General features: G+C 42.8%; 1 protein-coding gene across 1 annotated transcript in view; it reads right to left on the reverse strand.

Moving 5' to 3' along the window:
* Clstn2 (calsyntenin 2) overlaps positions 1 to 23153 on the reverse strand; it is a 583317-nt gene that overhangs the window by 116820 nt on the left and 443344 nt on the right. The window contains exon 5 of the mRNA XM_076917814.1: positions 10872 to 11021. Coding sequence (XP_076773929.1) covers positions 10872 to 11021 — 150 coding nt within the window. The remainder of the gene's footprint in view (positions 1 to 10871; positions 11022 to 23153) is intronic.

The following is a 23153-nucleotide window of genomic DNA, read 5'->3' on the forward strand; positions in this document are numbered from 1 at the left end:
AGCTGACTGGAGAGAGCCAAAGCTCTCTTCCATTTGACAACAGAAAGCAAGGAAGAAGCAAAGGCCTTTTGCTGGGTTTCTTATGCACACCATCAGAGCATATGCTATCCATCTGAGGAAGGGATTGGCAAGAGGTTCATTTCACCATGACACACTTAAGGCTGAGATGTCCAAGGTAGCACAGCCAGCAAGCTAGACCAAGAGACTGGCCAGACTCCCCATATATATTAGTGGCTTCTGTTCGTTTCAGATATTGCTTCCTGTTACTAGCAATATTAGCTTGGTCATTCTTGCATTCACAGTTCTTCCAGTGACAGCCTCCTGGTAAGGGCTGATATTAGCCTCATTTTGCAGATACCACACTTGACGGTTCAGAATAACTAATTGGCTTGTCCAGTGTTCTGGAGTCAAGGTGTGGTAGGCCCTGAACTTGAACTCAGGTTTTTCTGAAGTGCCAACTTCCTCTGGGGTAACATCCCCTGGACTATAGCTATATGAAAGAGCTTATTAGCTATGTCAGTGGAAACCACAGTCTGCTCACCATGTGGCTCAGCCAGTTTCATGAACCGATAAGGCAGAGCACACAGATTCTAATGATAAATCTAATTCTAGTCGTGGTTTCTCCTCTTAACATCTCGCATGTGTGTGCTTGACTACGCCCTTTTCCCTTTGTGGTTCCCCAGAGGTCACTCAAGGAGGCTGATGCATATCTGCACCTGTAACCCTGCATGAAGGCAGATCCCAGTGGTGAGCTTGCAGGGAGGAGTGATCCCCCAACCCCCACCATCCTGGAGGCCATGGCCTTTCCTCAAAGCTGCCTTGTGCAATAATACCATGGGATGGCTCTGAGTGCACCCTTTTCATTTGCACAGCTCTGCTGCAGTGCTGCAAAGATACCGGTGCTCTGAAGCATCATACATGACCAGGCTGGGGAGCCTAGTATCCAAGATGGCACTGACCTGGATATCATGAACCCTGTGGAAAATTTTAACCTCAGTGTCCTCATCTATAAATGTGTAAGCATCTTTTAGGATGGGTTAAAGAGTACCAAGCCCTTAGGTGCCACTTGGCAAAATGGTGATTACTCAGACAGCAGTAGCTATTGTTATTGTCTTTAATACTGTGTGGATTGTGGCCATCCACCCCTCCTCAGGGGCTGAGATTATCGGCCCATTTCTTCCAAACACAGGGGCAGGGTGGAGCATGCTACTTTTGATCCGGCAGGTCTTTAAGCACATTAGGATGCCACTGAGTAGGGAAACCAGCATCCCTTACAGAGCCATTTGTTGCACCTTAATGATCGGCTGTGTCAGAGATGTCAAAACAGGTCGTTATTCATAGCGGAGCGCCCCATGAGGCCGGCAGCCAGAGCAAGCTGCTCGCCTTAGCCTAGCAGCTCTCAGCGAAGGCAGAGCTCAGGGTCACTCTCCAGCAGCCAGCCGCGCTCGGGCCTTTGCTAGTTATTTGGAACAAAATTGCCCATTGTGATTTTAAAAATCAGAGAGAAGGGAACTCAAACGAGCTACAGTTTGCTGAGCCTCCTATGTGGTTCTGTGCAAGGCCCTCCATAGATGCCTTCTATTTAATCCTGGAGAGTTTACACTGAAGGAAGCCAAGGCCAAATGGGAGTAGCTTTCCAGTTCAGAGCTCACCACTGGGATCTGGGACTGTGCCCCCCACCCCCACGCCTGGACAGTGTCATTTCCCACGGCCTCCTTTAGTTCTAGTCTTTAGCACCAACATGTGGGGTATGCTAATCCACACAGTCTTGGTGTATCCTATAGGGTGTGTTCATCTGTAGGGCATCCCTTATTTGTCCAATTTTAATTACAGCATTGTTTGCACAGTGATTTAAATACTGCAAAGTACTTCTACACAGCAATCTCTTTTGGTCATAACAATCCGATAAAAAATAGTTTGGCCAAGAATTATGATTCATAATTTATTGTTGAGGAGATCAAATCTAGGGCAGAGAAATGGCTGAAATAAATCCCGTGGCCAGATGGGAGTGAAGCTAATCTTTGAGTCCAGTCCACATTCCAGGCCCAGCTCAGTAATCAATAGCTTGTGCTTGACCCCTGTGCCCCTCCGCCTTCCAGGGCTCCAGGGCTTTTCCATGTGGGGGGTTAGGGTGCATTGTGTGGGCAAGAGAGGAACAGGGTGGTATTGGAGGAAGACTGTAGAAATACTGAAGGTCAGACAGAGATGAGTGGAGAGTAGGTTATGGGCCCAAAAAGGAGAGTGAAAAGGACTGGGGCAGGGGAGACAGAAACTGGGGCTAGAAGATGAAGGAACTGATTCCCTGGAGATGAGCCTCAAATAAACTAGGTGCCACCCTGATGAATGGAAAGGAAGGTAGGGGATTTCCATGCTGTATTTTCTTTGAGGGGAAGGTGACATCTTCTTGACCCATGATAAGGGGCCATACTAAGGGCTAGCATCTTTGTACATGAAGCTTACTATTCAAGTTCTAGGCTCATTCTGTGTCCTCTGGCCTGTGAGATAACCGGAGGCAACTTTTGGTTTAGGGAGACAGTAGCTGAGAGACAGGCAGTCTACAAGCATAGGTTTGTTTTTTTTGTGCTACTACTAGACCAGCTGCACAAAGACAAGGTGAGCTAGATACTGCAGAGAAGACCAGAGTCACTGCAGAGGGCACTTCTTAGGTGGTCCAATGGGTGTCATTCCATTGAAGTCTAGCTACCTTCCACACAAGTCTCACCGTAATTTAGTAGAGTAACTGGGGGCCTAACATGCTGGCCAAGGATGGTGGGGTCATGTCTGTCTTCTAAGCTTTTTAAAGCAGCCGTTGTAAAGCTGATAATACCCCCCTTGGGAATTCCCAAAGTCTTTCCCTAGCCTCCTTTATACTTTCTGAACTTCACGATGCTTTCCAATTGATAAGTAGGGATTTGAATTCCATCCTTGCTATTTAACAGCTGTGAAGTTGGAATAAATCCTTTAGTCTCTCTTTAGCCCATTTTTCCCAGCTACAAAAAAGAATTGAGTTGCATACATCACAGAGTTGGTCCTGTCTTCTGTGTGATGACACTTCAATTGTCTGATTTATGATATTTTGCCTTTGTACAAATATGTCCCTCTGGTGTCCTGGTCTTTGTAGGCTGTGCTACGTAATACAGTAAACCACTTCTTCCTATGGTGACAATGTACAATAAGAACGTCATGGAGGGGTCAGGAAGCTTTACTTCCTCCCTCAGCCCCCATGGGCTAGAAAGTGAATATTTAGATTTTGAGAGGCAGGTGGCCTCTGTCATCAGCTCCACTGTTTCAGGGCATCCATATGCAACCTGCAAGGAGTGGGGCTGTATCCCAGGAAACCTTTTGGGACCCAGATTTGAATTTCTTACAATGCCCATGTGCTATAAAACAATATTCTTTTGATTGTTTTTGATATTTTGATATTTTGGTAATCATTTAAAAATACAATAAATACATTACTTTAGCTTGTGGTTTTACAAAAACAAGTGATTCCCTAGACTTACCTATGGGCTACAGTTTTTGGAACTCGGCTTAATTTATTATTACTGAAGGAGACAGACGCATTTTAAGAGGGGATTATTCCTTTAAAAAGAGTCAGTAGTGTAAAAGGGACATTTTGGACACCCAGCATACAGTGGAGAAGCTGCGAGCATTCCTTTATTCTATGTTCCTGCCAGAGCCCGGCGTCTCAGCACCATAACATCACCACCCACTTAACAGACGGAGCTCCATCTTCTCAGTTCTGAAAGACTTGGCTCCATGAGCAGATCTGGACACCTCACTGGGCCCATCACCCACAATTTTGAATCCGTTTCCTTCAGAAAATAAATCTTAAGCAAGCGCTTCATTATTAATCTGAATTTTAGAAAGGGCAGAGATGAAGCCAGTTGGTCCCTTGCTGGATTTTTCTCATGTTTGGACCTGTGGAGAAAACTCCAGCAACAGATGCATGACAGGAGTTGGAAGTACATCCTTGACAAGGCTTCAGACCATCCAAGTGCAACTTTGTCTCCTCAGTTATGAAGTCTTAGGACTTCTATTACGACTATACATCTAACCTTCTTTCCTGCCAAACACTTTAAATTTGTTTTGGAATAAATACTTGGCTTTAGTAAAGTACACTCATAAATAATCATTCTTTTTAGCTGGTCTCCACGCACTCAACCTTCACCTTGGTGGTTAGTGAAACCATTCCCCCCTGAGATCCGTGATAAGATCACTGACAAATGAACAGCTCTGGGCCTTCTCCTTGACCTCAGAATGACAATGAAGTCTTTCTTCCATAATCTCTACCTCTTTGGTCAGTCTAGTCTTCCTCCTCCATGCCTGGCCACACTGTGGTCCCTCCTACTTTCCCAACAATTGGTAGGATCTATAACAACCTTCTCTTATGTGCTCACAGCTATGTATTGATCTACATTTGAGCCAGGCATGGATTCTCCAGGGCCCCTGCCTGCCTGTTTCAAATTCAGTGTCTCATTTGCTCTTGTACAGGGCCCTACAACATGTCCTTCATCCACAGTGTGCCATTGTTCCCAAGGCTAGGAGTTCTGCTTGGTCATATCTAAATTAGGTCTTCATAGGCCCTGTCTTTATAATGAGGGAACTGTTTGATGGCCAGTGAAATATTACTGTAGGAACATCTCCTACACACACACACACACACACACACACACACACACACACACACACACACACATACACACACACACACACACACACACACACACACAAATGCACTTCAGTTCTTTCTAATGAGACAACTAAGATAGAATTAATACCAACCAGCAGTTTTTCTGCCACTATCTTTACAAGGCAAATATTATAGACACGTTCTTGTGGCCTTGATTATGTCTTCTGCATGATCTTCTTACTTAAAATGAAGTCTATCCTGCTTCAGAAATATTTATTCCCAATCTAGGGTTTCTACCCCACTGTTAACCATTTAGTTCCAGGATAAAGGGCACACACAACCTTTATATTAACAGTAATAAGCCGTAAACAGCACAAGGGCTGGGCAGATATCTACCCTCTATGCTATTAGAGTCTACTTTCCTATTGATAACCCTGAGGTAGTACTTACTACGTTTCATCTAGGCTGCTCTTAACTCCAATTGGCCATCCCTCAGAGCCATGTTTTCATGACTCACCTAACATCCCATGGTAGCTTCTCCTCCATTCTCCTTCTCCACCTTGTGCTCTCCTCTGACCCTTAGCCCGGGAATTCTTAATTCCACTATGTCTCTTCTGCCCATTTATTGGCGGTCAGCATCTATATTTACCAAACCTCAACACTATGTACCTGTAGTACTCAGACCTACCCCAGTCTTACTAAACCTGCACTTTTATCAAGGCACCTGCATGATCTGTGGGGCCATTCAGGTTTAAAAAATACTCCCTTCCCAAATGTCATATTTTCTTCCTTTGAAAGCTGGACTGCTGAAACAGTGGAACATCTGAGGTGATTTGTTGCACCTCAAGAATCCTCAAAACCCTAGAGAACACAGGGGCTGTATTCAACTGCATGGCTTCATCTCTTTTCATTTCATTTGAATAGGAGCCATCATCATGGAGATTTGAAGAAAAGCTGTTGTCTGGGCCCGTGGAGAAACTTGCAGCCGACTTGGGTGAGCTGCTGAGTGTGGCATGCCTAATATCCTGGAGTCCTCGGCTCAGGGATGGGAGAGTCTCTTGGGGATCGGAGAGCTGACTCTGCAATCTGGGAAGCCTAGATCCATTAGTCTGGTTGTCTGGTCAATTACAAGTCCAGGGGATAAATAGTGATGGGGCACCAGGAAGGCCCATCTCGAATGCTGTCTTTTGTAGGGTATCATCTTGCCTGAAAGGAAAGTGAAGTAGTGGGGTTTGGATCGCACCTGGCAGGACTAGGCAGAAGTTATATAACTTGGCATGTAGGTGTTATGGAGTGAATGCTGTCAGTCTGAGAACCAAGGAAGCAGAAAGAGCCATAAAGAAAAGTATGGGTAAGAACAGCATTTCTCTAAACAACAGACAAAAGGAAACCAAATACACAAACCCTCCAGACCAACAACTGAACAAGAAATGAACCTCTGAGGGACAGATTGATCCCCAAGTGAGGGGTCCATGAGGTCCCACGGCTCAGTTCCATCTCTGTTGGGCCACACTGCTGTTCCTGCCACTGTGTCCCCCGACAGCCTCCACTCTACCCCTTGGATTCTCTCTCATGCATGGGTCAACTCATGTTGAGACCTGCACAGCTTAGGTATTGGCCTAACTGGAGCAAATGAAGAAATGACAGATTACAAAAAGCTGGGAGTGGGTGGGTCATGCACTCTGATGGAGACAGACCAGCAGCAGCAGCCAGAGACTCGGTGTGTTTATTTTATACATCCATATCAGTGATGTGGGCTTACTGCATGCAGCTGAGCAAAGGGGCGGGTTTAGCTATTCTCCGTGGGGAGGGGGGCAGATTTAGGCCATTAATATCAAGGAAGAACTACTATTGATACTTACTATACAAACACTGCCAACATCTGCACATGAACCAGGGCAGGGGAAGGCTCTGCCTTTTCCTCGAACCTGACCTGGGGAAGGCTCTGCCGTTCCTGCGGCTCTGAGGTATTGGGTTCCTCGCTATGGCCATGCTCACGGCAACAATATATATTGACTGAGGATTAATCTGTTCCCCACAGGTGTGGATTCTTCCTCATGTCCTCTTAGGACACCCAGGCCAATGGACAAATTTCTAGCCAACAACAGAGGGAACTGACACACCAAGATGACTGCAGTCCCTACATCTTGCAGGAGAGGCATGGTACCACCAGCCTGCCTCTGTCCTGTGTGTGCACCTCTTTGCGGCTTCACCATGTAGTCCCCTTCATCCTACATGGATGTGCCTCTAAGGACATCAGTTTTCCAACTGTTGGTTAAAAAAAAAAGAGGCAGTTTATGCTTCTTCCATGTATAGACACAAAAGGGAACGTTCTGCCAGTAAAGCCTGCTGACCTGCATAGTGTGAGCTGCCCCTTTCAGTTGTCCATGTTACTGCCCCAGAATCACTCTCAAGAGTGAGAAGGATGAGCATGCCTGGGCTCTTGTTTCGCATACAAATCCTTCCTTCCTCTTGCTTCTAAGGGGATCTCCACTAAGTCCCCCTCCACACACGGGGAGTGAAGCTAACCCTTGAGTCTTGTCTCTGTGTAAGTGATAGAAAGGTCAACGTCAGAAGCTGTAAGAAGTAAGTACAGTTCTGCCCTCAAGGAGCCCATGTGCTTTCTGAGAAGTCAAGAGCAACCCACAGAAAAGGGACAGTAACTGGGAGACCATAGTCTCAGGAGACCACACCTTGGCTGGAGTGTGAACTAAAGCTGGTGGCAGAGCCAGTGTCTGATATACAGGTAAGGCCAGGAGGAGAGCAAGGCAGTGTGTGGGGGGACAATTATTGTGACAGAAGTCAGGAGAGTGCTCTGGATGTCACTGGAGTCTGGAAGCAGATTCTTGTGGGCTTGGGGAGGCTCCACCTAGGAGAGGTCCCCTTGCTCAGCTGTGACAACTCCCTGGGAGAAGCTGGCTACAGGGAAGGCTCCGTGGGGGTGCAGATTGGGAGTGCTCCTGGGAAGGCAGGGCTCCAAAACATGATGGATTGTTTTCACTGTGCTGCAATCCCCTCCTGCCTGCAGGGAAATGGCTTAGAACAGGTACAAGAATTCTAACTGCCAAGCTGTTGTTTGTTGGCTTCAGCTGCGAGTATGAAGTGAGCTGGGAGGGGCCCATGCTCTCCCACAGGACTACAGGGAATCTCACTGGGCACATGTATGGGTAGGGTCTGAGGGCTTTCAGCTCACTGAGGCGCCTCACTCTGACTTCAGGTTCTCAGCCTGTTACCTCACCTTACCCTCAACTTCTCTAATCATGCCTCCTCCATTTCCTAGAAATCACAGTTTCTGAAAGCTAGGCTACTCTTCTCCCTTCTCTGGGCTCTTCTTCCATATACAAAGTATTCCTTCAGCCATGCTTCAGGTAAAGGCTATAACCTCTCTACCCATCACTATGAGGTGACCTGCCTTGTCTACAGGCAACAAAGGACCCACAAGACATCGCTCACTCTAAGTTGACCTGCAAAGCTGGGATACTGGACCAGGCAAGAAACACACCTGGAGCCATCTGAGTACAGTTTTTCCTCAGAGAAAGATGTCCATATAGATGATAGCGTGTAATCTTGACCAATAGAAGAGATAACGGGGTGGGAGGGCTAGAGGTAAGAAGTGCCTACATATCTAGGACCAAGATGTTAGGTGGGCGAGAGAAGTGTGAGAAGTGTTCTCTGGAGCTTGTGTGTGTGTGTGTGTGTGTGTGTGTGTGTGTATGACAAGTGGCAGGAAGTTACTGTAACCACTCCTGCACATGACAAATGGAGAGTCATTCAGCTATAATCTGAAAGGCTACTGGGGTAGTAAGAAGGAGAGGGATTTGATAGAATTTGCAGCAGCTAAAATGGAGGGAGAGACTCTCAACATATAAAGCATGGCAGTATCTGCCACCACAAGCCACCAACTTAGGCAAGGAGCCACCGAGCGAGCAGCTGATTCTAATACTACACATGTGTAAATCACTGCCTGACATGATGAGCTAATTCAGGGAACTGATTCTTTCCCCTTTTCTTTGTTCCAGGAAAGACATAAAAAAAAAAAAAAAAAAAAAAAAAAAAAAAAAAAAAAAAAAAAAAAAAAAAAAAAACTGAGGGCTCACTGCCCATTCATTAATCCTCTTAACACTGTGAGGGTCTCATCATGCCTGAGCCTCTGATGGGGCTGGAGACAGTACAGGCAGCAGGCTCCACCTGGTTGTCCAAGATCACTTACACACATTCTCAGCAGCATTAGACACCACAGGGTACGTGTCTGGTACACCCTTCACACGCAAAATTAAGCATGATGACAAGCCTGTTTTTTTTTTTTTTTATCATACACTTAATGCTAAATTTGCATAGATTTAACAAGCACAAAACTCTATAAATAATGTTTAAATATAGACATGAGCACTTATTCCCAAGTCTGTAGGTGCCTCGTTTGTCAAAGTCAAAAAGTACTGGGATCTTTTTTTTAGATACAACCTCATGTTTTGCTTTTCTCACTTAAAACAACATTGTGATCACGCTCCGTGCTTGCAAAGCATCTGTTTTTCTTCCTTTCCTTTTTTCCCCCCCTGGGTTTTCTTTTGAAAGGCTAGCCGTTCATATATGATCTTTACAAGTTAAAAGAAAACAGTGACTTCTTACTCAGGTATTCATTCATTCATCCATCATTTCTTAAGCATCTTCTATGAGGGTCAGGCACTGTGCTAACCCTGAGAAGTGCAATAGTAAACCAGGCAGAATCCTGCCTGCTAGATCCTAGAGCTCAGGCTCCTAAAGTTGCAAAGCCCGTTTCCTATTCCAGTCTGGTTTGCTATGGTCTCTTCTTTCTTTTCTTTCTTCATCCCTGGATTATTTCAGGGAGGCAAGTAGGGTTTTTTTGGGTTTTTGTTTGTTTGTTTGAGACAGTTTTGCTCCGTAACCCAGGTTGGCTTCAAATTCTTAAGTGATAATATTGCAAGAATAATGTTTAAATTATTCTTTCTGCCTGGATACTATGCCCCTCTTTCTCTGTTGCTTGATTCTAAGCAGACGGATCCAAGGTACTGTACTTTGTTTTACATATTCCCCCATATATATATACACACACACACACACACACACACACACACACACGTGTATCCCACACTTGTGACTCTAATTATCATTTTATCTTCTCTCTACTTTGTTCAAGTCCACAAAATACCAGCTCTTTCAGAGATGAGTGCCTGGGCTCCCAGCTCTCTCCTCTAAGTTTATGGGATCTCAGGTTGTGCTGTGGAAGCTAACGGAGAGCTGACTTCTGAGCAGAGCAAGGCCAGACAGTGTCTCAGCTACAGGTGTCTTTGCATTATGACTGCCAGTCCAGGTGTCCTAGGTTGCACTAAGAATGAGTGGCTGACACTACAGCGTGGTTTGGCATCAGTGTGCTTGATAGAAGCGTGAGTGAATAATAGAGAGAGGGTGAATTGTGAGACCAGAGGCTTAACGGCACATTATTAAGAAGCAGCAAGCAGAAGCCACAAGAGGAGTGGCCTTGCAAAGCACCATGGACTATGAGGAATTCAGACTGAGTAATAGCATCCTCAACACAGGTAGAAGAAACACAGCAAGTCTGCACCAAACCCAAAACACAGAGATAAGACTAACATCCCTTCCTTCGTCACCAGACCCAGTGATGTCACTTAGAGTTATTGTTACTATTCTAAAGACCACTCAGTTCTCTGTAAGAGCTATCTATGCAGCTGCCTTTACCTTTTCCTTTCCCCCTCAGTCAGTCATCTAGGGGATGACTGAAACATGCTCTGTCTTTGCTTCCTGAAGGATCTAAACTGACACAAAATGAAGCTCCACAGAGGGCCACTGTTTCCCTTCCCTGCACTGGGCTTTCATGAACCCCCTAATCCAGAGGCTCCTTCCTTCTCTCCCACCCCTGTGTGGTACACATGGAGATCAGCAGACATTCCCTACATGCTGAGCAGTGATGCAGGACTTGACACACATCAGTCAGGCTCAGCGCGCTTGGGTAAGGTCAAGAGACCCTGGCAATATCCCCCAAGTTCTGAAATCTGATGAAATTTGAGCAAGGGAGAACTGTGGTTAGAGTTGTCTCTGACAGTCTTAACTAAAATGCAGGTTATATCATGGAAGAGTTGTGAGAATATACAACTATACTTTAAAATAACCTTTAGACAAGTGCTGTGAGATTTGTGGGCACACCAAACACCCTCTGTACCCCAGGTCTTCACATAGCAGGACTAATATAAATCAGGCTCACCTTGCCAGCCAGGCTTGCACACTGGCTTCACGTCCACCTGCACCAGGGTGTCCTGAGCAGCGGGCTTCTGTCCACAGTCATAAGCAGTTACCAGGATCTCGTACTGGCGTTGCTTGTCATAGCTCAGCTTCTCAGTGTTTCTGATGTTGCCTGAAGAATAGGGATGCACACACTCGTTTCTGACCACACAGAGTAGGCTGTACTTAACTTCAGCACTCTTTCCTATCCCATCAGCCTTCAGAGGGAGTGAAATGGCGGCCCCTACCTCTTTGTGAAAATGAAGGCAAATGGGAACATAGTTGCCACCCATAATCCCCTTGTGCTTCAGTGGTAGGTTCCTGGGGTCCAATAGGTGGGGTTGTCTCTTTGTGCAATGGGGCTGTTAGAGAATTCCAAGCAACATCTGGAGTCCAATTGGCCTGTGTTTCCAAGTAGTGGACTGCCAGAAAGCTGCCCTGAAAGTGCACACATGTGCCTCTGATGTGGGGCAGAGTACTCATCTACCATGACGTTTCTGGGAAAGAGATGGAATCCAGACAACATCCTGGCACGCCATTTTTAGCATCCAGGCTTGTCGCCAGGAATGCTCACTGCTTCTTCTCACATTATTTTGCTACCAAATAGGAAGTAAAATCAATAAAAAAAAGTGTGACCTCCCTTCTGAAAGCTGCACAGAATAACAGATTCCTCGCCCTGAGTAAAGAGACATATTTCTTCTCCAAGAGAGACCAAATAATGTATTCAGAGCCGTTCATGGGGGTTTGCTCAGAGGAATTTAATATTATGATCAGAAATAAATATTTGGTCATTAATGAGCAGAACTTAGACTGGCTGGGTTTTTGTTCGTTTGTTTGTTTGTTTGTTTTATTTTTGTTTTTTGATGGAATGTTATTTTGTTCCAAGAGGAGGAGGTGTGAATAAAGGCCAAACAATATTTTAAAGTATTTTGAGTATTAAGATCTTCAATTTTTGGGAGCCACATATTCCCTATATTCCCATTTTTATTTTCTCTCTCTCTAGATATTATCTTTTCTTACCCAAAAGTGAAATTATGAAAACAGAAACAAGAAAACAAATCAACAAACACAGAACGGTTGTGTCTGACATCTATTTTAAATTTCCCTAGCACTTTATTTCAACACTTAAACATTATCCATCCAGACTGGGGTAACGTGCTACAACAACAACAACATCTTAGGAAGCCAAACTGCTCTGAAGACTGGGGAAGCTGATTCCGCGCTCACCTCTCCCAGCACACTCTGGTGGGGAGGCGGGGTCTGACCAGTGTCTGGGAGAATATGACAACACCCAAGACACTGCAGCAGAAACACACTTTTGCTGTGTGCTCTCAGCAATTTTAAAAACACAACAGCATCTACTGGTTCAGGACCATATTTTCTGAGTAAAAGTGGGGTTGCTATGATTCTATATTTCTCTCTGATGTGTAGAACTCCTCCTACTTTCTTTCACACGCTGGTTTTACTCTGAGGGCTTGCACAGGTCTGGAGGCTCGTGGGATTGGTAGCAGTCCCTATGGTAGTGATTCTCAACCTGTTGGTCCTGACCCCTTCTGGGGGTAGGATGACCCTTTCATAGGGGTCACCTAAGACCAATGGAAAACACAGAGATATATACAACGATTCATCACAATGACAAAATTATAGTAATGAAGCAGCAACAAAAACAATTTTATGGTTGGGAGTCATCACAACATGAGGATCAAAAGGTTGAAGCATTAGGAAGGTTGAGGACCACCTTCAGACTCTACAAACTGGTCTGTGGCTGGCCTCAACACAGGGAGGGACTCTGCCAAGAAGTACCTTCAGTTCAACACAAGAAATGTTTCTGCAGCACCAGATTGAATTCTGAACAGAAGTATTTCTCTTTCTTCAGAATGAAATGACTCCAGAAACCCAAGCCACTTAAAAAGAGGGGGGCTCAGGGTTGACAATTGGTGTAGCATTAAGCTGACAAAGCACTATTGATTGTAGCAGAAAAATAAACACACAGACGGAATCTTTAGCTCAATTTGTTGCAGCTCTACTTCCGGAACAAGTCTTAATGAAACTGTCTGGGAGACTAATTCACTTTCTCCACCACCACCAGCAGCTCCACACATGTGGAAATGACTTTCAAAGCAAAGAACTTGAAACATTAGGTCACAAATGAGGGTATAATAATGTGGCCCATTGTTGCATGGGAAAGGGTTGTTTTGGGGAGGGGGTACACATTTAAAAATGCTTTGAATGCTCAGTGAGGGGAGAAAAAACCCATCATCTGTGTGTCTGTTGTAGATGTATCTTTCACTCCACCTACGAGTGAATTTCTACCTTCTGGCTGCTTACCAGACCTGGGCCTCAGTAAAATTAGGTGAGCTGAGGTCCTGGGTCTGGCTATCAAAGTCTAAGTGAACTTGGAGGTTAACCCTTAATGGACAATCAGAATTTTACCTCGCATATTAATGAAGTTATTATTCCTTTGTGTTTTTAAGAAATTAAAAGTGGGAGAGACGGGTGAAGTCAGCACACTGTTCTCCATCCTCTTGCTGATGGCATTTCACTTGTGGCCACCTTCTGGAGCTGTGCAACTGTGCTTGGTGATCTATGGCAGTTACTGTGAAACTGCCCAGATCTTTGCAGAGTCAATCCCTCATGTAAAACTTGGTTCTGGGAAGATGGCAAAGGACAACAAACTGCAGACATGCACGATGCTGTTCCTCTAGGTGTCACATCCTAGCAAGTTCCTTGTTGTATCAACTTGCTCAGATATTTAATTCCAACTTCATTGATAAACCTTCAAGACAAGGCTGAACTAAGTTGTCTAGGACTCTCACCCCTGCTCCTCCCAGGTGAGGAAGCATTTGTGGGCCTTCCTCAGATTTATAAGGTACAATTGACAAACCCTATGTGTTGTCAGCCTTTAAGTCACTGTGACATATATTTGATAGGAACAATTCAAAAGAGGAAAAGATACATTTGGAGTCATGGTTTCAGGGGTTTTAGTCTATGGTCAGTTGACTCCATTACTTTTGGGCCCAAGATGAGACAGAATGTCAAGAGCATTGAGTTGGCAAAGATGCTTGCTTCACAGTGGGCCAGGAAGCAGGGAGAGCCCGGAGAAGGGCTATGGACAAGATATATCCCACAAAGAAATAGGTCACGCCCAGTGTCTTACTTCTTTCCCAGCCCCCTCTCAGTTCCCACACCCTCCTAACAATGCCATCAGTGAGCGCATCTATTGATGGGTCAGTATCTTCCGGATCCAATCATCTCTCAGTGTTTGTGTTCACTACCTGGATACCAAGTCTTAATATGGAAACCTTTTGGGTACCTGTTTATATCTATATCATACCAAGTGTATAGTGTGACAATTTGATATAACTGAACTCCTTGAAATGAACTCCATAGTCAATATTTTAATATTTGATATATTTACACCTCTCATAGTCATCTGAATGTGTTTGAGAATATTTGAGATCTACACTCTTCAAAATTCAATTTGTAATGCATATAATCCATAGCAACAATGGTTGTCATACTGTCACTAGGTCCCCAATACTGATTCCACATATAACTGAATGCTTACACACTCTGACTGATGACTTCCATTTTTCCCACCCCCATATCCCTAGTGAACACCATCATCCTCTCTATTACTATAAATTCAACTTTTTTCTAGCTTCACATATGCGTGAGATCATATGACATTTGTTGTTCTGTCTTGCTTATTTCACCAAGTGTGATGCCCTATAGGTTACAAACTTGTTGTACAAGAGCCACTTCCCTTCCTCTAAGATTGAATAATTTTCAATGTACATGTCTGTATGTATCACTCTGTGTGTGGGGGCAAAGCTCTTTCATTTTCTTTTCTATTCATCTGTCTACAGACACCTTAGGGTGCCATGTCTTGGCTATTGCAAGGTGTGTTGCAATGAATTATGGGTGTACATTATCGCCCCTTTATTGCCTCAAGAAACTTACTTTATTTCCCAGGACTGGAAGTGTTAAGATTATATAGTAATTTTATTTTTAATTTTTGTTTTCTGTAACAGATGGCTGTATAAATGTACATCCCAACCAACCATAAAAGGGCTTCCTTTTCTTCAACTACCTTATAACGTTTGTGCTTTGAAATTCTTGGCTTTTTGATAAAGGCAATATGACAGTTGAGGAGTGACACCTCATTGAGGTTTTAATTAGTGTTTCATTTATGGTTGGTGACACTGAATATTTTTTCTCATGCCTGCTGGCCCTTTTACGTTTTCTTTAGGAGGAAGTCTATTCAGGTGCTTAGCACTTATTTTTCTAATGACTTTGATTAATCCCCTGTATGTGTTGCATAACTCATTACTGTGTATACAGCTTTTGAATATTCTCTTTCTTCTGTAGGCTGCTGTCCTGCTTTGTTGATTCCTTTATTACTGCAAAAAGAGTTTCAGTTAAATGTTTTTTGTTCTTGCCCTGCTGCCTATCCTCTTGGTTTGCTAAGAAGTTTGTGTTTTATCGTGAAAAATATCGATGTTTTGTCAAATACACTTTCTGCATCTACCCAAATGGTCATATGGTTTATTTGTCTTTGATTTGGTAAACACGGTATGTTACATCATTTCATTTGTGTGTGTGTGTGTGTGTGTGTGTGTGTGTGTGTGTGTGTGTGGTGAATCTTCCTTCTATCCCAAAGATAAATTTCACTTGATCATGGTGTATAATTTTTTTAATGTTATTGAATTTAGTGTGTGTTATGCTTTGAATGTGAAATATTCCCAATAGGTTCATCTACTATATCAGTTACTCCCAAACTGATGGTTTTATTTGGAAAGGTTACAAAATCTTTAGGAGGTGGGGCTTCACTGGAGAAGGTGGGTCACTGGAGGGTGAGCCTTAAGGCTTTAATAGCCCATCATCATTCCCTGTTAACCCTCTGCTTCCTGAGTAAGGATAAAATATGAACAGTTAGCCCATTCCTGCCACCATGCCTTACATGCCTGCAGCCCCTCCTTGCCAGGATGTACTGTAGCCCTATGGTGGTTTGAATAAGAGTTCCCTTACCTATATGCTCGTAGATTTGAATGCTTGGTCAGTAGGGAGTGGCACTACTTGACAGAGAGGTGTGGCCTTGTTGGAATAGGTGTGGCCTTGTTGGAGGAAGTACGTCACTGGGGGTGGGCTTTGAGGTTTTAAAAGCTCAAGCCAGGCCCCTTGTCTCTCTCTTCCTGCTGCCTGTGGATTTGGGTGTAGAACTCTCAGCTACCTCTCCAGCACTATGTCTGCCTGTGTGCTGCCATGCCTCCCACCATGAGGATAATGGACTAAACCTCGGAAACTGTAAGACTGCCCCAATTAAATGTTTTCCTTTATAGGAGTTGCTGTGGTCATGGTGTCTCTTCACAAAAATAGAACACTGAATGAGACAAGGCCCTGGAAACAATAAGCCAAACCAAATTCTTTCTCCCTTCAATTGCTTATGTTAAGGTATCTTAATCATAGAAGTGAGAAAGTAACTAAGACACAGTTTCATAATGGTAAGTGGGGACTTGACATGTAGTATGCAAGATGAACTTGACTATGTAGTTCTTAGGCCTTTGGGATTGGTTTGTGGGAGGAATTTGGAACACGTTGGAATTCTGAGTTATGAAATACCTTGAGTACTGTAGATAGAGCTTAATAGGACACTCTGGTGGTGGTGGTGGGGTTGAAGACAATGCTGGAAGAAACATATATAGCAGAGGCCTGGTTTATAAGGTTTCAGAGGGGAACACAGACTCTTATTAGGAATTGAGCTAGGGTCAATTTGCATTATATTTTGTCCAAGAATCTGGCTTTTTTTCTGCTGCTTCATGAGAACTTGTATAAAGTTGAACTTAAAGGTAATTTGTTGGCAGAGGAAAGGTATGTGAGCAAGCTTAGAGTTCCAGACAGGGAGAGAGGCAACAAGGCACCTGTAACTAGCTGCCAAACAGATTAGCACTATTCAAGAGATGTAACCAGCTGTCTTGTCTTCTCCACCAAGATGGACTGTGCTTGACCTATGAGCCAGAATAAAGCTTTTCTCCTGCAAGTCACTTTTGTCAGAACATTTGACCACAACAGGAAAAGTAACTAAAGCATTGTGCTAGTATTTTGTTGAAGTGAGGATTACTTTTAAGTTCCTTGTGGATACTGGTACACCCTTGTTTTTTTTTGTTTTTTTTTTGTTTTGTTTTTTTTAAAATATAGTATCTTTATCTGATTTTGATATAGAGGTAACTTCAGCCTTTAAGTAAGTTGGGTAGTACTTTCTCATCTTTAATTTTTTAAGGAGACTTTGAGAAGAACTGGTTCTAGTTAGTCTTTAAATATTTGATAGATGGCTAAGAAACTATCGAGTCCTGGGCGTCCATGTATAGAAGACCACATTTTAAAATTACTGATTCAATCCCCTTGCTCGTTTTACATACCCAGTCTTGGTAGACTATATGATCCTAAGAAAGAGTGCATTTCTTTTAGGCTAGTCAGTTGGCTGGGGCATAGTCATGTTCAGCATTATCTTGCTTTCCTCTGTATTTCTGCAGTATCCATTTTCTTGTTTCCTTTTTGTCCCTCTGCTGTAGCTAAAGGTTTGTCAATTTTATCTTTCCAGAGTATCTGCCACTGATTTATTGTCTATTGTTTGCCTGTTTTTTCCCACTTATTCTGTATTGATCATGGTTAGCCCACCTTCCTGCTAATTTTTTACTTTCTTTGTTTTTTTTTTAATATTTTCATGAGGTTCAATAGCAAGTTGTTTTAAGTTTTCTGTCCTTTTTAAAAAACAGACTCCTGTGTGCTTTAAAAAAAAAATCTGTCTCCTGTGTGCTTTGTATTCTGCTGCTGTTGAGAAAATGTTCTGTGTATGTTGAGTCTTAAAGTATAATTTAAGTGCAATATTTTCTTATTGATTTTTCTATCCAGATGATCTGTCCACTTCTAAAGGTGGGTATTAAAGACTCCTGCTATTATTGTGTTATTTCTTGTTTCTTCTTTCTGTCCTTTTTTTTTTTTTTTAAAGTGACTTTTACCATCACAAATTGCCTTCTTAGAACTGCTTTTTCAACAGTTTAAGTTTGGATGTGTTACATGTCAACTTTCATCTATCTCCAGATGGTCTTTCATCCCCTGTTGGTAATCCTCTGCCCATTGGTTGGTCAGATGAACATTACGTAACTTCCACCTTGTTGTGAATATTCCATCTTTGGCTCTCCTCCTGCTATTATTCTGTAGTTTCATACAGCTGTGGTTGATATGATTTTATTCTTAAAGCTGGCTTTGTGCTCCAATATTATCTATCCTGAATCTGTCTCCTGTGTGCTTTGTATTCTGCTGCTGTTGAGAAAATGTTCTGTATATGTTGAGTCTTAAAGTATAATTTAAGTGCAATATTTTCTTATTGATTTTTCTATCCAGATGATCTGTCCATTTCTAAAGGTGGGTATTAAAGACTCCTGCTATTATTGTGGTATTTCCTGTTTCTTCTTTCAGATCTATATTTGCTTTGTATATTTAGATGCTTTAATGCTATATGCATGTGGTTTCTTTTTAACAGTTGTGTTAGCCTATTGATAAATCTATCCTGACCATTAGATATTGACCCTCTTCCTCTCATTTAATCATTCTGTGAATTTTGATTGTTGAATTTAGTCCATTTACACTTAAAGTAATTATCAATACATCAGGACTTAATATTCATTATTTTAATTATTTTTAATTTTAGAATTTCATTATTTTAAATTATTTACACTTACACTTAAAGTAATTTACTTTAAGTAAATTATTTACACTTACACTTACACTTAAAGTTTATTTACACTTAAAGTAATTATCAATACATCAGGACTTAATATTCATTATTTTAATTATTTAATTATTTAATTTAATAATTTCATTATTTTAAATTATTTTCCAGATCCTGATTTTATTCATTGTTTCCTTTTACTTTCTTTGTGACTTGATAATTTTCTGTAGTAGTGTATTTTTATTGCTTTCCCTTTTATGTACCTACAATAATTTACTTTGGGGTCACTAAGAGGTTTCCATGAAATGTCTTATATTTATGCTGGTCTTTTAAAAACTGACAATTTAACTTCAGTAAAAATTCTGTAACTTCTATCTTCAAGTGTGCATTTTAGATATCACAATTTCCCTGCTTTTATATTCATTCATATATTATCTTAGCTAAACTTGGTCTTAATACTTTTATTCTTAATATATAATTGTAAGTAATTTACCTACCACTACATTAGTATCAGAATACTGTAAATTTGATATGCAGTTATTAGTGCCAATGACTTCCATACATTTTGATATTAAATACCATCATTTTGCTTCAGCTCAAAGGGTAACTTATCATTTCTTATAAGATAGGTCTAGGGATATTAGACTCTCTTTACTTTTTCATCTTGGAAAGTCATCGTTTTCATTTTTGAAGGATGGATTTGCCAGGTAAAGTATTCTTTGTTGGCAGAGTTTTTTTTGTTATTGTTGTTTTTATTATTTTCAATATAGTACATTATTTTCTCCTGGTTGGTAAATTTTTTTTTATATTTTAACTTATTTTGTTTTGTTTTGATCTCTATGTGTTTTGCCTGCATGTATGTCTGTGTACCACATGCATACTTGTATAGAGGCCAGAAGAGGGCATGGGTTACTCTGGAACTGAAATTATATGTGGGAGACATTAAGTCATTATATGAGAATGACTTGCAGCCTTCAGTAGCTGCCTAAGCATTTGAAGAAAGCTCAGTCACCTTTTCTAGACTTTTGGGAATGGCTTCAAAAATGAAATACCTTCACTGTGTGGGTTGAGGAGAGACACCATGGCACCATACTTAGTGTCAAGCATGTGGTTCCAGGTATGAAAGGAAGGACATGATGTCTTGGACCAGAAATTTGGGGTTTACAACATCAGCAATATGTAGCCCTTGGTATTGCAATGGATACTGTGGCAGAGGGACATCTTGGTATCCTTATGATAACTGTGCCAAGCAGCTGACACAACAGATGTTGAGCATCTAACTGGCAGCAGGTATGCACACAATGATATGAGTTGGGGTAAAGCCAACTGGGTATGTGTATGGGTATGGGTATTGTACATGCACACAGCTTCAAGCATAAGGCCAGTAATGTGCACATACCCTATTATAAAGACTGGTTTTGTTTACCCATTTCATTCATGGGAGCCAGTAACAGAGATGAGGCCAGTTGTCTGTATATGAGTACCAGTAAGTCTCAAGCTTACCCAGGCAGATGTAGGAACTAGCTATACATGCAAACATGGCAGTGGTGCAAACAATGAGATAATGCAGCTGGGGCTGCTTGTGTCCATTTGTGTGGCTACAAGGATTGACTATGAACATACTGAGCCAATGGGCAGTAGTAGGGTGGGCGGCTTCATACACACCTATAGTTAGAGGCTTCAGAGCTTACAATGCACATCTGCACATCTATGAGGGCCAGCTGTAGAGTGAATGTGATTGTGGGGGGGGGATTGGTGATGGGAGGTAAGGGCTGGAAGGCATGCACACAGCTACATGTGATAGCTGCAGGTACATGTTCAGTTGAGAGACCTGATAATAGGAGGAGTTGAGGCTAGCTGCTCATGGCTATGGATAAAGGTGAACGATCCTGAATAATTCATGTAAATAATCACAAGCACATATGTTATGCCCAGCCAATGCTGGTACCAGGTACATACATCATTTGCTTATGATACACTGGTTGTACTGGTGTCTGGTTGGGTGCCCCTGGGTGAGGTAGGTTATCTCCTGATGAGAGGCAGAAGAGGCATAGTGGTTTAAACACCCAGAGACTGAAAGAGTGAAAAGCTATAGGCCCTTTAGTAGTAAAAGGGGAGAGGATCTATTTCTACTGCGCTATTGTTGGCTTCCTATGTGGTTGATGGCGCTGATCCACTAGGCTAGACACTGCAGGAGAGCATAATAATGAAAGCTACAGGGGCCGTGCAGTAGTGACCAAGAGGGAGATGGAGGTGCCCAGTGAAGACTTCCGGTGTTCTCTGCAGAGCAGGCCACTGAAGACCACTGTGGTTTCTGCCACATGGCTGACACTGAGAGCTCCTGGCCATTGGATTTTTCTCTAGCTATTGTCTGACATCTTGTCCATGTTGTCCTCTCCAGTGACCAGGGTGGGATAATGCTGAGGTAATTCACCTGGAACTGTTTTGAAAGACTAGGAAAGCTGGTTGTTCAGTGTGCTATACTTATCTCTGTGGGAGGAATATGTGAGTAAAGGAATTTCTTCTCTGTGCTGGGCACCACCAGCCTGTGGGAAGAGATGATATAGGTGAAATGAAACAGATGCTCTTACCCATTTTTTGTGCAGTTATTCTCAATAGGTTTTCATTGTCTTGTAATTTCTTACTTCGATCTCAAGCTGTCTTAGATTGCTGTTTGTATTTATGCATGACTGTGTACTTGTTCTTTGTTGGGGGAACAAACTGCGACCTCCCCCTTTTCTGTCTCCTTGGTGATTTTATTGTACACTGTTTATGAACCTAAACTCCAACCTCTTCCTTTCAATTATCATTGATGAGGTTTGTTGTGGTAAGCCCCAAGTGCCAACAGTATTGGGAAATTCTTCCCACCCAAGGGTTCAGTTTCTCCACATGTCTAATGAAAACAAGGATCCGGGTTCTGTTTATCTAAGAGAGTTGGCTTAGAGCAAGCAGATAGAGCCTGTATACCGCCTAGCCCAGATCTAAAACTTTCCAAGGTGGTAATACAATCCTCACTTTATAGTTATATGCTCATCATCTCAGCCCAGATTGCATGGGGAGTGGCTAAACTCCATGCCTCAGTCACAGGAAGAAATATCTAATGACAATAGATAGTGGCCTCACTTAGCACTGCTTATGTGGTGAGTATTCTGAATACACCCCCATCCATGACTTCAGAACCCCACAATGACTTTGGGTTGATACTTCCAAGGCTCGGCAAGAAAGGTCAAGGGTCTACAGGTGAAAGAGGTTGGGTCTGTAGGTATAGGAAGTCATTCTGGCTCTACCTAATATCTTCCACCCTTCCTGCTTCTGTGTCTCTTTCTTTCTTCCCCAAAGCAAAGAGCCTATGGCCAAGAGAGGTACCTAACATTCAGCCACATTTTCTAGGGTTTGCTTACATGCAAAGAACTTCAAGGAGCTGAGAAGGTCACCACAGACGTGATGGATAAGAGCCTGCTGGGAAGCTCATTAGACTGGGAGCTGCCCAGGTCCTGTCTTCATTATTTGGATAGCTGCTTCTGTAAATGTCTCTACTGGGGACCCACACTCTCTAGGCGAGCCAGCTCTCCTCACCATCTTTACATTGTAAACCAAAGTTGGAGGCAGAGGCCTGGCAAAGGCCCATTACTCACTTTTAATGAGACAGCCAGGGAAATAAATTGGCATATGTTAGCTGAATGGCTCATCAAGGTGAGTAATTATCTTCATGACTGGGGCAGTTTACCTTCAGATGGAAGAATTTGCATCTTATCTTTCCCTGGGAGCTCTTGAGAACAAGGACCAGGAGGCCAAGTGGATCTTGACCACCAATTACAGATGTCTCCACTCAAATGTATTGGTATTTACCATGTACTTGTCATGGTCCAAATTCTCAAGTGTGTGTGTGTGTGTGTGTGTGTGTGTGTGTGTGTGTGTGTAGTGAGTACAGTCCAGCCTGTAGGCTTGGCTTAGTAAAGAAGCTGTGAGGGTCTGGATGGTTCTACAAATAGAACTCATCTTCACTTTGGTATTCCCATCTTCCTTTCCTGTGCACAGATCTCCTGCCCTGTACAGTTAGGAATAATGATGTCCCAACAGGTAACTCTTAGTCCTGAGCCCTTTAACCTTGTGTCTTAACAGTCAGGCAGATCATATGGGAAGCTATTTGAAGGTGGAGGTGAAGGTGTTCCCTTTGTCTAGGGACCTTCCTATTGTACTGAAGATGCAGAAGATTATATCACAGAGGCAGCTTCCTTTTCATCTCAATGCGATGAAGCATTCCTGAAGACTTAGGAGCAAGTGACTAATTTGTTTCCCCTGTAGATGTTGGCTAGAAAGATTCTCAAATCTAATCTTCAGTCTAACTCCAGTTCCCAGCACGTTTTGTACATGGTTTTACTCTTCATTTTCCCTTAATATTCTCCCCCTCCCTCCCTCTCCTCCTCCTTCTCTCTCCCTCCACCTCACTTTCTCCATTGCTGTTTGGTAATCTCCATGAGGGTGAGCTTGTGTCTCTCTTGAGTTCCATTCTAGCTCCTCTCTGAGCCCATT

Source organism: Arvicanthis niloticus, chromosome 21, assembly GCF_011762505.2.
Source record: "Arvicanthis niloticus isolate mArvNil1 chromosome 21, mArvNil1.pat.X, whole genome shotgun sequence".
Taxonomy (NCBI): domain Eukaryota; kingdom Metazoa; phylum Chordata; class Mammalia; order Rodentia; family Muridae; genus Arvicanthis; species Arvicanthis niloticus.